Below are 13,473 nucleotides of genomic sequence, written 5' to 3' on the forward strand. Positions count from 1 at the left end.
TAAGCCGCAATTCATACTAGTACCTATTCCATTTCCATTTCGCTCCATCCATCCATCCAATGGTTATCCCACACACTCACATCCTCGACACACACATCAGTCGACACTCTGCAAGTGGCAAGAGCTCGACAGATTTCCATTTCATCTTTTATGGCTCGCTCGGCTTGGCTAAAAGGCTTCTTACGTGGCCAACGGCACTACGGCAGGAAAAACGTTGGAGGAAGAAACCAGGTCAGCCGGGGGTTCATTGAGCCGGCTTAGTTGCTCAACCGAAAGCATTTGTGAGAAGCGCATAATTTAAATGAAGTACTGAAATGAGCCATAACGGGACAGGGATAATAAATGGGTGAATACAATGGTCCAAGACTCTGAGCGATATAGTTATTAATTAGTAACTTAGCATGTTGCATCAAATGCATAAATACATACGATCTTCTCTTAGATCAGTTATACCATTTGCTTACCTTTGTTTTTTTGTTTTTATTTATTTATTTTTATTTTTTTTGTATTTTTCTGCAGTCTGTTTTCAGTTTTTTTTCGGTTTGGCTTGGCTTGGTTTGGTTTGGGTGGCACATGCCATAACCACAACTCCCTGGCTGGCCCCTGCCTTTTGGCCCTCTTCTCTGTTTGGCTGGCGCTGAGTGGCGCCAGTAGCACCCGACATCGTCACGCTGGAGGCCAATAGCAAGACCTCAACCCGTAGACAATTTGTCTTTACTTCTGCTCTTGCCCCGATGTTGCAGCTATTTCTTCTCTTTTCCTACTTTGCCGCTTTGTTGTTGTTTTGGTTTTGGTTTTTGTTTTGCAACTTTTTTTTTGTGTGTGTGTGTGTGTGTGTGTGTCTTGTTGCCGCTTTTTTTGCTGCTGCTGCTTTGCGGATTCGTATCGGCAACGAGATCGCCTTGCCCCCTTTGGGGGGTCTCCTGCTGCGTGGATCTCCTCCCGTTTCTTCCCAGTGTGTGGATATTCTTCAGAGAACATAGCCGAGAATTTGTGCCCAGTGTAATATTTGTACCATAGAAATGTGTTGTCAGTTAGTGTTGGGCAATGTCGTTATGATTTGGTAATACTGTATAGAGTGACCTTAAATCGCAGTGCCTGATTGGCGTAAATAAGGATATTTTTTAAAAGAAAACTTGTAACGTCTCGTAAATATATGCCACATTTTGTGCGGCAGTTTTCATCGATTTTAGCTTAAGTCGAACTATTTTTTATAAGTAATCCACCAACTTGGTAACTGTTCAAGTGTTTTTTTTACGCTTAGTGCCGATTAGCCACTCCCCCAACCACTGTAGCCACACACAGCGATCCCAGCAGCAGCCACAGCCTCACCTGCACCTGCACCTGCACACACATGCCCCCCAATCCTCGAGTGCATCCATGGATCCATAGACAACTCCACCCCGAGGCGAGTGCTCGAGCTCGATATGGTGATGGATATGCGTGCAGCATAATCATGAAGTCGCTTTGATCTTCTGTCTGCGCTGTCTCGAAATAAATGAAATGACTCAGACAGGGGGGCATAAATTTTGCACTGGCGGCGAGGGAGGTGGGGGCTGGGTAACTGGGGAGCTGCCGGAAATGTCATAAGCATAAATATAATTTTTTGATAATTGTGTGTGTCGCGAAGCGTTAATGGAACTTTAATTGAAACTCCGGACTGATTGGGATCTTCAGCCAAAACAAATCTCTTTGAATGGCCAGCAATTCTAAGGCGAGATGCAGTGCGATTTGATGTCTTCATCGTTCCAACAACGAGCGTAATTACGACTTGATGGCCACTTTAAATGAAGGGTGGTCTGAAAATCGGGTCGAGGAGGGGTGTTCCGTACTGGGGGCCAATTAGCCAAAGGAGATCGTTAGCTGTCCGACGATCATTAGCCTTAACGAGCTGTACAGCCAATTGCTTGCCAATTTATCTAGTTAATTATACGGATTTTCTATAGTTAGAACTCCTCGCATATGCATGCATGTGTACTTCATATATATATATTTCTTTTTTTTGTTTAATTTTATGATTTTTATTTAGAGAGATGGTACACCCCCCTCTGAATTCCGCATTGAGCAACTTTGTTGCGGCGTTTCTTGTTTTTTTTTTTTTTTGGATTTGTTTGGCTTTCGTCGTCGGCTAATTGAATTTGATAAAAAGCCAGCGAATGCTTTTAATTGACCAAACATTCAGACACTCACACTCACACTCGCCAATTATACGGCTGATAACCCACCCAATGTGGCCGATGTGGGTCTTTCGATTGAGTAAGAGCGCTCTGAACTTCCGCCAGCGGAGTACAAACCCGTATCCGTATCTCAGTCCGGAACTGGAGCAGTCAGCACTCGGGAAATTAAGCATATTCAAGACCATAAAAGTCCACATTAATTATAAATCTTCCAGATTAATACGGACTTAAACCACAGTTCATGCCCTCAATAAGACATTACATTTTATACCATTACATTCTATTAAAAACAATAACAAACAAGAAAACAAAACAAAACAAACAAAAATATAACAAAAAATTCAATTTTTAAATAAATTCAAATGTATTTAAATAATGAGCAACACTAATAAGAGGACACACTAAAAATTAGCCAACACCAAAGTTCAGAGTTGCCAACTTTTTCACACCACGTGACATTTCGCTGTGTTCGCAAGAAAAATTTTCATTGCCTCGGCAAAAATTCCAAGTGAACGAACGCAAATAAGTGCTGCAGAAAATGTGCGAGAAAGCTAAGAAACTGGTGTTTGGGAACTGGAAGGACAACGAAGCCGATGCAGAAAAGGCTCAGAGTTCGAAGTATGCGAGTTGGGGCTCCAGCGCTTGTGATACAAGCGGCCAGTCCCGGTCTTTACAATACTCCAGCTCTGTCTCCGCGTCCCACTTCGTTGCGGAAAGGCGTTTCGAAATACGCCACGGAATTCGGGGACAGAAACCAAAGTTGAAAGTCCGGAGCCAGAGTTCCAGTGGCCCGCGCTCTGCTCGCGGATCTTCCAAGTCTACGTCGAAAAGGAGGAGCATGAGTGAAGGCAGAGGAAAATTTAATTTGCGGTCCAGTTCGGAGTCTTCTGATTCCGGATCCGACTCGAGTTCCGGCTCGGAATTGGATTCGAAATCCGGCTCGTCATCCGATTCGGAATCCACTACGGGATCAAGTTCTCACGGTACCGATATGGGAGGGAAACCACGACTGCAGAGCGCTGTTTGTCGCATTCATGAAACTTGGCAATCGGCAAATTCTTCCAAGTCCGTGAAAACCTATCGTAAACATTTTCAATCAAGAAGCAGAAGCAGCAGTCTACCGCGCGCAAAGCGCGTTTGTCCTTCGAAGCCCCAAAGAGATCTGACGTACGGGAGTCCGGAACCCAAAAGTCCAGCCAATCGCGGCCGCAATTCCTGGAAGAAGAGTCAATCGAGGAGCATGAGTTGCAGCCCCATTCCAAAGGTTTCGGTAAACCGCTCCTTGACCAGAAGCCGCAGTACCCATTGGAATACTTGGTCCCAAAGCAAAAGCCTAAGTCCGCCTACCTGGAAGCTGCCGATGGATGAGGGGTATAATAATGACGTTCATTATCGGGAACGCCACAATATCACCTTGACCAGCTGGGATGGGCGAGAGCATCCGGAGCCTGTGCTGAGTTTCGAGCGCAGCGGATTCAATGCAACCATATTACAGCAACTGGAGGATCAAGGCTTTGATGCGCCCACGCCCATCCAGGCGCAAACTTGGTCGATTGCCGAGGAGGGCAGAAATATTGTGATGATTTCTGGAAAGGGCACGGGTAAAACATTGGGCTATCTATTGCCGGGCATAATGAACATAGACAATCAGCGCGGATTAAAGCAGCGCAAGAAAGGACCCATTGTCTTGATTTTGGTGAACGGCCGTGATGCTGCTGTGACGGTCCAAAGAGAGGTATTGTACTATACGAATCCTCTCGAGCTTAGGACGTATTGCCTCTTGGGCAGCAGTCAATGGCAATTGCATGCCGAATGCGATCTGCTGGTGGCCTCTGCTGGTCGCCTGCTGCAAATGCTAGATAACAAAAAACATGTTGTAGAACTGGAACGCTGCACCTATTTGGTTGTGGACGGCATTGACCGCATGATTGACGTGGGCCTAGAGGGTAACATTTGCCGGCTACTATGCTGTCTACGTAAACGTGCCCAATTGGTCGTCACCAGCACCTCGTGGTCATCAAATCTGAAGCGGATGGCCAAGAAGTTTATGGGCCAATACACCGCGATTCTCGTGGGTCAAATTAACGATTTAGGCATGCAATTGCAGAACATCCGCCAGCGGGTGGAGGTAGTCAATGGGCTATCGAAAATAGAACGCCTTATGGAGGAGCTGGCTTCCATTTACGATACGAGCGATAATCCCGGTAAAGTGGTGATCTATGTGAAGCGCCAAAAGGTCGTGGAAGAACTGGTGGACTTGATACGGAAATGTGTGCCCTGTGAGGGCATCCATAGTGGATGCACTGCCCAGGAGAGGGAAGGAATAATCCGAGATTTTGTCTCTGGCGCCTACAACATCATTGTGGCCACGCAAATGTCTTCGATTTACTTGGATGTACCAGGCATTCGTTATGTGATCAATTACGATTTCCCGGACACCATTGAGAAGTATGCTCAGCGCTTGAGCAGATCAGGATGGCTGACGAGTAACAGTAACTGCGAGGTCATCAGCTTCTTTACCAAGGCAAACTATAGGCTCGTGATGGACGTGGTCGATTTTCTCAAGGTCTGCAAACAAGAAATTGGACCGCATCTTCTCCAGATCGCTGAAGAAAAGGAGTTTGGTCCCCGTCAACGAAAGCGCCATCGTCCGCCACGCTACAATCGCAGGCAATAGGGTCATTTCGATATAGCGATATAACGATATATATCATTGCCAAAAATGTTGATGGTTTAACTACAATATATAATGGATTTAACCCTTTAAATGTTTATTGTTTAAACTGGGCCAGTTTAAACAGTTTTTTTTCTTTTTGGGGCAACTACAAAATGGGCTAATGACGAATGGGAGGGGCATGAATGGCACGTACGCAAAGAAAGTTGAGCATCCAGAGCTCAGGAGACGTGACGTTATGCAAGTGAAGAGCAGCAAAGTAAAATGCATGGCAGCGCATCAATATTCAAATACGGTTTCAGTTCATAATAAATCCCTTATGATATTTACATGTTTAAGAACTACAGCAATTCACAGAGAATTTTAAAAATACCCCGTCAGGATATTCAAACTTAATTCGCTTATTTGCAATTTATAGTACAAATCGTTTTCTATCGTTATAATGGTTCAGTAAATTGTGGAAATCCGCCTAGATCTCGATCCATATCGATTCATTTGGCTTCTGTCACCGATTCGCTGGTTCGCCTACCGTCCATATTCTGACATATATGGGTCAATATTTTCTATGCAGCCACCCCCCTTTTTGGCCCATTGATTGCCTGAGTTATTTAGTTGTTTGCGCCAAAAGCAAATGGAAATGAATCAAAATTCATTAGAGGTGAATTTATTGTGTTGGCCATTTGATTTCGGTCCCAGTCGAGATCAAATTTCTGGCCAATCGATCGGCTGGGCTGTTTTCGTTTGCCCGATTGGGGTGTGAAGGGGTTGTGTGTATCGCGGCTATATCTACAACAGATATCACAGGTGGCTCGGCTTGCAGCTGAGTTTTGTTCAGACGGAAAAAAACTAAAAACAAAAAAAAAAACAAGAGGGCGGTGGACCGTGTCTAATCCGATTTTGACTTTATTAACGGTGCAATTTGTACCGACAACTGCCAGACGGGAACCAACTGGCAGTCCGAAACTCTTAACTCTTTTAACTTCGAACTCCTGGAGTCTGCAAGCCAAAAGACCCCTAGCGATTATTATTTATGGCCGCGAGTGTTAACCCCACCACACTCCGCCCCGCCTTCCACAAATTGTATGCTAATCGCTTGGACCCCCGAGACATTGGCAGCTGCCCCAAGTGGAACTGGACATGGGGACATGGAACCTGGGGACCTGGAGTCAGTTGGTGGACCACTCGATTGTTTTCCTTCGGTTGCTATGAGTGTGCCTGATTTATGGAGTGTCGCTGACTAATTTGAGATCTTTCGAGGGGTGTGAGTGCAGCAGTGCAGCAGTTGCAGTTGCAGCTAGCAGTTTGCAGTTGCCTGTTGAGTTGAGTTGCGCTGCGTTTCACCCAAACTGCAAATGACCATTCTAGGGATGGCTGAAAAGCGTGACCAGCACAAGCCACAACAAAATCACTCACGATCGTAAATGCAGTGTTTCCAAATTTAGAACCGCAAAGGTCAGCGCTGAGGGGGCGGAGTTGTTGGGATGGAGTCCGAAAAAGGCAATCGATTCAACAATTGATCGATTTCGCTGAGTCATTGCGGAAATTTAAGATTGCGCAAAAGTGTTTCTAGAAATGGGAGACCTAATGAAACGGCACTTTGTAATTGGCTATAATTACATCCTGGCACATCACACATCTATACCGATCTAGAATTAATGGTCAAAAGAAATGGCATATGCATTTAATGTTAAGTATACGACACGTGCAACAATAAGTGGCATTTGAATTTTTTTGAATTACATTAACTACGTGTTCTTTGTGGTAACTGTTCATTTGTTTTATAACTTCTTAACATCTTCACTTGATCTGGCCACTATTTATGCGTTTTACCTGACCACAAAGAAGACAAACAATCCGTTGCAACGATAACGATAAGCTGTCACGTATGCCCATCCACTTGTTTTGTATCCGGCGGATCTGCACTTCAAAGGCAAGGCCGCCCAAGCAGTTCACACGCCACAACCACCCACTCCCCCACATCCAAAAAAAGGGGGTTCCCACGCACGGGATGCGTGAGTGATGGCAACTGTCAACTTCTGTCAGTGCAAAAAGCAGAAAAGAAAATAAAAACCAAAACAAAACTGAAACACAAATATTGTGAATTAAAAAGCCAAATATGAAAAGCAAACACAGTTCGTTGTCGTGTCGGCGACGTCAATGTGCCAAGACCAAAAGCCTTAAAACTCCAATAGCCCAAAACCCCGAAGTCGCACCGAGATCTTGCAGTCACGTTTGCTTAATAAAATTAATATTTACATATGTTCCGTATTTACACACACACACAACAAATGCTGCTGCCCCCACCGAAAGTGGACAAATAGCCAAATAGACCGGCATGGTCAGGCAATTTGCACGATCCGCGTGCCATCCGATCCCCCTCGGATCACCAATCTCCTCCATACCCATTTCTATACCCAGCACGCACCATAATTCGTCCGTGATGATCTCTGTGTACGTTAAAGGCGCTATCGTGATCCGTAATCCGTGATCCATTGGAGAAAATGAGCTGGTCAATGCGGTAACCGGATGACTCACTCATTGCCAAATGGCGATAAGGATCTCTGGCAAAACGGAAGCGCCACGTTCGTGAGCCATTCGAGGAGAGATTTCCCAATGGCCAACACTCCATTTTGGGTAAACCGATTAGAAATCATAAAGTATTGTCATAAATGGAAGGTCCTGGAAGAAGATTACAAAAGAATCATTTCTAGACGATTTCAAGAACCTACGCTTTTTAGAGAATCATCACTTATGCTATTATGATAAGGGCTTTAATTTTTCACAGCTTTAAGTTATTAGATCAGCCAGAGTGTTTGGTCATCGAAGTCATTGGGTAGTAAAAACACGTAATGCTTTTTCTCTCTTTGGATTTTGGCAATTCGAAACAGGAAACACACCGAATCGGACAAATTGGACAAGCGCGACAAACAGATCTCGACATTTGCGGCTTGTTCTGAGTCAGAGTCGGTTTTCTGTTTCTATTTCGGTATCTTGGTATATCCATCTGTAAATCCATCTGTATCTGCATCTGTATCTGTATCTGTATCTGTACCTGTATCTTTAGTTATATTTGCAACTAACCAGTGCCGTATTTTGTCAGTCGCGCTCTCACTTTGGTGGCACAGGCGCTCGACTCGCACATGGATCGGCTCTAATTTGGCCAGCGTCTAAATTCAAGTTTATAACTAAATAGCCGCCAAGTGGGTACAGATCATTGTGGGTGGGTCCGGCGGGGGGTTGGTTCTCGGTATCGAGCTATAGCTCCATAGCTCTGGCTAACCTCGATTGCGTTTGCCACATTTTTAACAACTTCACCCACATTCAAAATTCGTTTTGGCTTTGGCCCGACTACAACAACGTAAACCAGTTCGGTTTGGTTTAGTTTTTTCTTTGTTTTTCGTTCAGGGGAGTTTTGGCATCGAATTCTGCCAGTTTTGGCCGTATCCAAATGCCCATCTACTTAGCTGTGCTGTTTTGCCCTCTTTCGTTTCGTTTCGTTTCGTTTCTCCCAATGTCTCTGAACCCTAGAATCGTAAATACATTTTTCATTTCATTCAGAAGCATTAACTGACCTTATAAAGAATAACCCTAATTTAACTTGGCCATTAACAACCCGATCGTTTCGGGGTCCATTTAAGGAAATCTCTCTGCTAATTTTGAAGATATTTAGCCAAACTTGGGGTAATTGGACTGGCCAAGAAATATATATATATATATATATGTTCACAATGAAATAACAAGTTATTAACGTTTGTTTTTGCTTAGTTGTGTGATTTTCAAAATTTCACAAGTAATTAAAACCAATCAAAAGACGACCGTATCTGTAATTTTCCTGTAATTAAAAACAATGGCAATGGGAAAGATATGTTTTTGTGTTTTATTCAGAAGCCTGAGGAAACATTTTTTTCTGTGAAATCGGTGAACTAATACATATGGTTGCAAAAAGGCAAAACAATACCCCTAGTTACTAGGCTAATTGGATTGAAGCTACTCGGATTTCGAGAGCACACACTAGTTGCTATTATATATCCATTACTTCCATTTCCAGTTAACAGTACCATTTGACTTCGGGTCAAGCGGAAGTCGTAGCTTTGAATTTGGTTTTTTTTAGATATGCTTCTTCGGCTCTTGCAATCGTAATCGGAAATCGCCAATTCTGAGTGATCTCATCGATTCTGCAGAGCTCTATCGAAATTGCCAATCGTCAGGGTCACTTCAAGTTTTTCCCACACAAACACACATAGCACTAAACTTTGGGCCCAGTACAAAACAAAAAAAAAAACGAAACAAAAAAGGTAGAAGAGAACGCCTTCTATGGGCATTATGGAAATACCGTTAGCAAGATCAAAAGACCACCGAGCAGGTGAGCCGAGTCAGTGTTTGAATCTCGGCGAGGAGATCGATAGATCGATCATGGTTAGCTGTTAGCTGTTTTACCTGTGCGCTCCGTTGTGCAGAAATCATTTGCAAGCGAATCGATTGGTCGATCGATCGATGGATGGATCGATCTATCATTGCCAAAGCCATATAAGCCATATACGAATTGTGGGTAGGAAGTCATCGCCATGGGAGAACCTTGAACCCAAAGAGACAACAAAGCCGCCGATGGAACGGCGTTTGAAATATGATTTTGAATGGGTCGCGGACAGTTTTGTGATTTTGATTGAGCTCCCAGTTTGCGGTTTATTGTGTGCGTTTTTTTTTTTATTTATTTTTTGTGTGTGGGGCCAATCGACGGCAATCAGCGACAAAACCAAGAAAAAAAAATAAATACAAAATAATAATAATAACTGGTAAATAACAAAATAACAGTTGAAACGGCGGCAAATCCGCTTAGCAAACTTCCCCCGCCATCTTTGGCACTTCGAAGGAATCACAAATGCGTCTGTGTAATTGCAAAAATCAACTAATGTTTGGTACAGTGAGCATCGTATTATAAATACTAACCACCCGCATAAAAATATATCTTACTTATATTCCAATTGAACATCCTAGTAAATTTATAAATATAAATATAAATAATTGAAATTATAATTCATCGCTGATCTTGGATTGATATAAATTAATGCAAAACATTCGATAAATTTCTAAGAGTTTAGTGCCTTATTGGCTCCACGGTTTTTTTTTTCAACTGAATTTTTTGCGATGTCATTTTATTTATTATTTGGCTGCTGCTGCTGCTTTTTTGTGCGCTTTAATTTTGTTTTATTTAATTTGCCTTTTGCGGAAGCAAAAAATACTTTTCGCACTGGCTGCGTTGCTCTGCCGTCGCTTACGTCGTCGAATGTTACGGTACAAATAATGCGACAGAGTTTATTTCTGTTGTTGCAGTTTATTTCTTTTTTTTTTTGCAATAGCTTTAAGTAGTAGTCATGTAATGTTATTAACGCCATATTGACATACATTTTGTGCACAGGCAAAAGCACAGCAAAAAATAGAGAAAAATCTAAGCTAATTACGTGACGTTACGTACCTGTAATAACGCCCTCTCTTTTTTTTCGCACACACCATTTACAGTCGAACATCCATAACTTTAACAAACCCCAACTTCCCCATTTCAAAGTCTCGTTAAGTGAAACTCACGTGCAAAAGGTGTGGACGAACAGAATGTGCAATGCACTCAACGCTTAATTAACTTAATTTTTTTAATAGTACATGTTCGATAAATGGAGGGCTCACTGTAGTTCTTCTTCTGCCTCCTTGCGGTCTTCTTCTTCTCGTTCTTGCACCGCATCACCGTCACGTATTTGCAATATGAAGGGGGCGTGGCCAGATTGAGTGTCGTAGGCGGTAAGCGGTGGACTACAGGTCGACCCACTTTCCATCTCTTTCGCACTCAAAGTTCTATTCCCAGGGGGGAAGAAAAATGAAAACAAGAGAAGAACTGGGAACCATATGGATAAGAAGACTAAGTAGAACTAGAAGAAGAGTCATGTTAATTGCTTCGACACTTGACTCTGAAGAGGCGGAGGCGGATGCGGATGTGGCTGCGGATGTGTATGACAGACAGTTCACTGGGTTAGATGGATAAGAAAACAAAGTTTGATGCAGTTACCACCTTTAATTTTTATGGCTGAATTAAAGCCCACACACACACACTGAGAAGGATTTAGGAAAAGACTGTGGCTGGTGACCCCAGCCTTTGATGGTACAGAACTTAATTCCTCAAGAGGAAATCCCGTGTGAAAAGCATATAAATGATTGTATTTGGTGACCATAGTTATAGCTACCAATCGAATTACTTAGTTTTGTTTTCACTATCGATATATAAGATAAGATAGCTGGCAGTTTGATTTATTTTTTCCGGTGTCCCAGTATCGATTTATCAACAGCGAACTGCACTTGCACTTGCTCCAGCGACGGTGTAAAGTGAAACAAAACCAACAACAACAAGTGGCACGTGCCGTCTCCGCCGTTGTTGATGCAAGAAAGTTTTGATGTCATAATAACAATTTCCATTTCCACAACGGTCCACCCCCGTCTTCCAATGGCTCAGTCAATTGTCGAATTTCGAAAGTGAAAATGTGATGCTGCGATTATCAAATATGCATGTGCGTCCGTCTCTGTCGCGCGCCACTCTGCATGCATTATTCAGATTCGGATTCGGATTCGGATTCAGAAGAGGAAGAAGCCAAACAAACATTGGAGTGCTGCTGCAGCAAACACTCACCTGCACATAAGACACCCATAGTGGTGATGAAGATATAAGGTCTTGAAAGTATATAACAGTAACTATGGTCCAAAATCAAGTTAAGAACACAAAGTTATAGTCTTGTGCATCTCCAAAGTTAGTTTGCTATTTTCTAAAACAATGATATATTATAATAACTTTTTATGCAATATAAGAAACACTGTTTATTTGCCCCTGACTGTATCTGTGTTGAAGCCCCGGTTCTAGGCTGGCGGCCAAAGTGAAACCAAGGCCCAAACAAACTTCGTGGGTAGCGCATCTGTTCAAGGAGAGCCAGAGAGAGAGAGAGAGGGAGATGGCTGTGTGGGAAAGAGACGGGGCGAGAAGAAGAGAGATGCATTTAACGCCTCTGGGTTGCCGAAATGGGTTGTGGGCGTTGCAGCTTTACCTTGCGAGCGGCATGATAAGAGCCAAAGAGGAAGAAAAGAAGAAGCCAAAGATGTAGATGCCGAAAAGAAAAGGCAACGAGGCAATCAGACCGACTTGTTAACGCTCTTTCCGCATAAGATAACTCTTTATAAGTAGATCTGTATCAAATGTGTTTCCCTAACTTAATTATACAATAGGCTTAAAGCCTAGAATATGCATATTAGTAATTAGTTTACGATCTCAATTTGATCTTCTCTGGCTTTCCTTAAGATGTACGTACATACCTATGTACATATGTATGTATGTATACAAATGCATGCAAACGTCAGCGGAGCGTCATCATCGTCACCGCATTCATTGCAGTTTCTGTTCCCCTTATTTGGGTTAGGGTATTATGGTAAGGTGAAACAATAAACACCAAATAAAGCATTTGTCAGATATCCATAAAAGAAGAGAGGCGGTGGAAGAAGCAGATATCATAATAATATTGTTTAAATATTAAATTATTACAACAAAGTGTGCATAAATGAATATGGAATGATGCAAATGGAAATGCATGACACGTCGAGACACGATTGCAGTTGTTGTTTTCGCTCCGAATGGGATTGGAGCTTAATTTTTTTTTTTTTTTTGGTTTTTTTTTTTTCGTTTTGGCCCAGGGAACTCGGGGATTGCGGATGACATAACCCCAAACGTCAAATGTGCCAATGGCAAATAATAGCGGGGATTACAATGTGGGGGTGCATGAGATGCGAAATGTATTCGAAACATTAAGTTTCACATGGTTAGGATGCAGTTGGATGCTCCAGGATGAAAACCACAACGCTGTGTCCTAAAATACGAATTACCCCAGAAGAACGCAAATAGATAGATATGTAGCATTGTCGCGGCGACAACGTTGATCGTTCAACGCCCATTGCAGGTAGCAAATGTGTTGGCCAAGATCGCGGGAAATTCAAAGGGGGGTGGGGGGACAGCCTAAAAATGCCGTGCTAAATTCCTAAGGAGCTTAAAAATAAAACGTTTTCTAGTTTTGTATTTTTGACTTTCACTCGCACACGCACTCGGCTCGGCGAATTATTTGCCGTGCTCATTGGGAATTTCTGCATCATCTCATTGCAAATGCTAATGTCTCTACATCGTTCGTTCGTTCGTTCTTTTATTTTGCAGCACGCAAATTATGTGAGACAAGCGGCTGAGGATTATCTGGCACGGCGGCAGGCCCGCAACAAATCGATGACCCGCTCGATGACGTCGGGTCTGGCGGGTCCCATTCTGGCCATGGGCAATGTCCACTACCTTCCGGCCGCCAAAAGTGGCACCTTCTTCGCCCGCGACAATGTCTCCAACTTTATAACCTGGTGCAGGTGGGTTCAAACCGCCAATCAATCGTAATTCTGATTAATCTTATATCTTATATCTTATCCAATTCTTGCAGAAAGAGCCTAAAGATCATCGAGTGCCTGCTGTTCGAAACGGATGATCTGATCATGCGCAAAAACGAGAAGCACGTGATCCTGTGCCTCCTGGAGGTGGCACGTCGGGGAGCCAAGTTTGGTAGG

General features: G+C 43.2%; 2 protein-coding genes across 3 annotated transcripts in view; both read left to right on the forward strand.

Annotated features, from left to right (window-relative positions):
* LOC6612249 (GAS2-like protein pickled eggs) overlaps window positions 1-13,473 on the forward strand; it is a 48,887-nt gene that overhangs the window by 27,871 nt on the left and 7,543 nt on the right. For both annotated transcript variants that reach the window (XM_032725638.1, XM_032725639.1), the window contains exons 4-5: window positions 13,082-13,278; window positions 13,350-13,468. In XM_032725638.1, the coding sequence (XP_032581529.1) occupies window positions 13,082-13,278; window positions 13,350-13,468 (316 nt within the window). The remainder of the gene's footprint in view (window positions 1-13,081; window positions 13,279-13,349; window positions 13,469-13,473) is intronic.
* On the forward strand, window positions 7-5,221 carry LOC6612250 (putative ATP-dependent RNA helicase CG14443). The gene has a single exon (XM_002036726.2). The coding sequence runs from the start codon at window positions 2,716-2,718 to the stop codon at window positions 4,852-4,854; it is 2,139 nt and encodes a 712-aa protein (XP_002036762.1). The 5' UTR covers window positions 7-2,715; the 3' UTR covers window positions 4,855-5,221.

Source organism: Drosophila sechellia, chromosome X (assembly GCF_004382195.2).
Source record: "Drosophila sechellia strain sech25 chromosome X, ASM438219v1, whole genome shotgun sequence".
NCBI lineage: Eukaryota > Metazoa > Arthropoda > Insecta > Diptera > Drosophilidae > Drosophila > Drosophila sechellia.

Excerpts from the sequence above, each read along its gene's own strand:
- LOC6612250 (XM_002036726.2), top strand. The coding sequence starts at position 2,716 with ATGTGCGAGAAAGCTAAGAAACTGGTGTTTGGGAACTGGAAGGACAAC.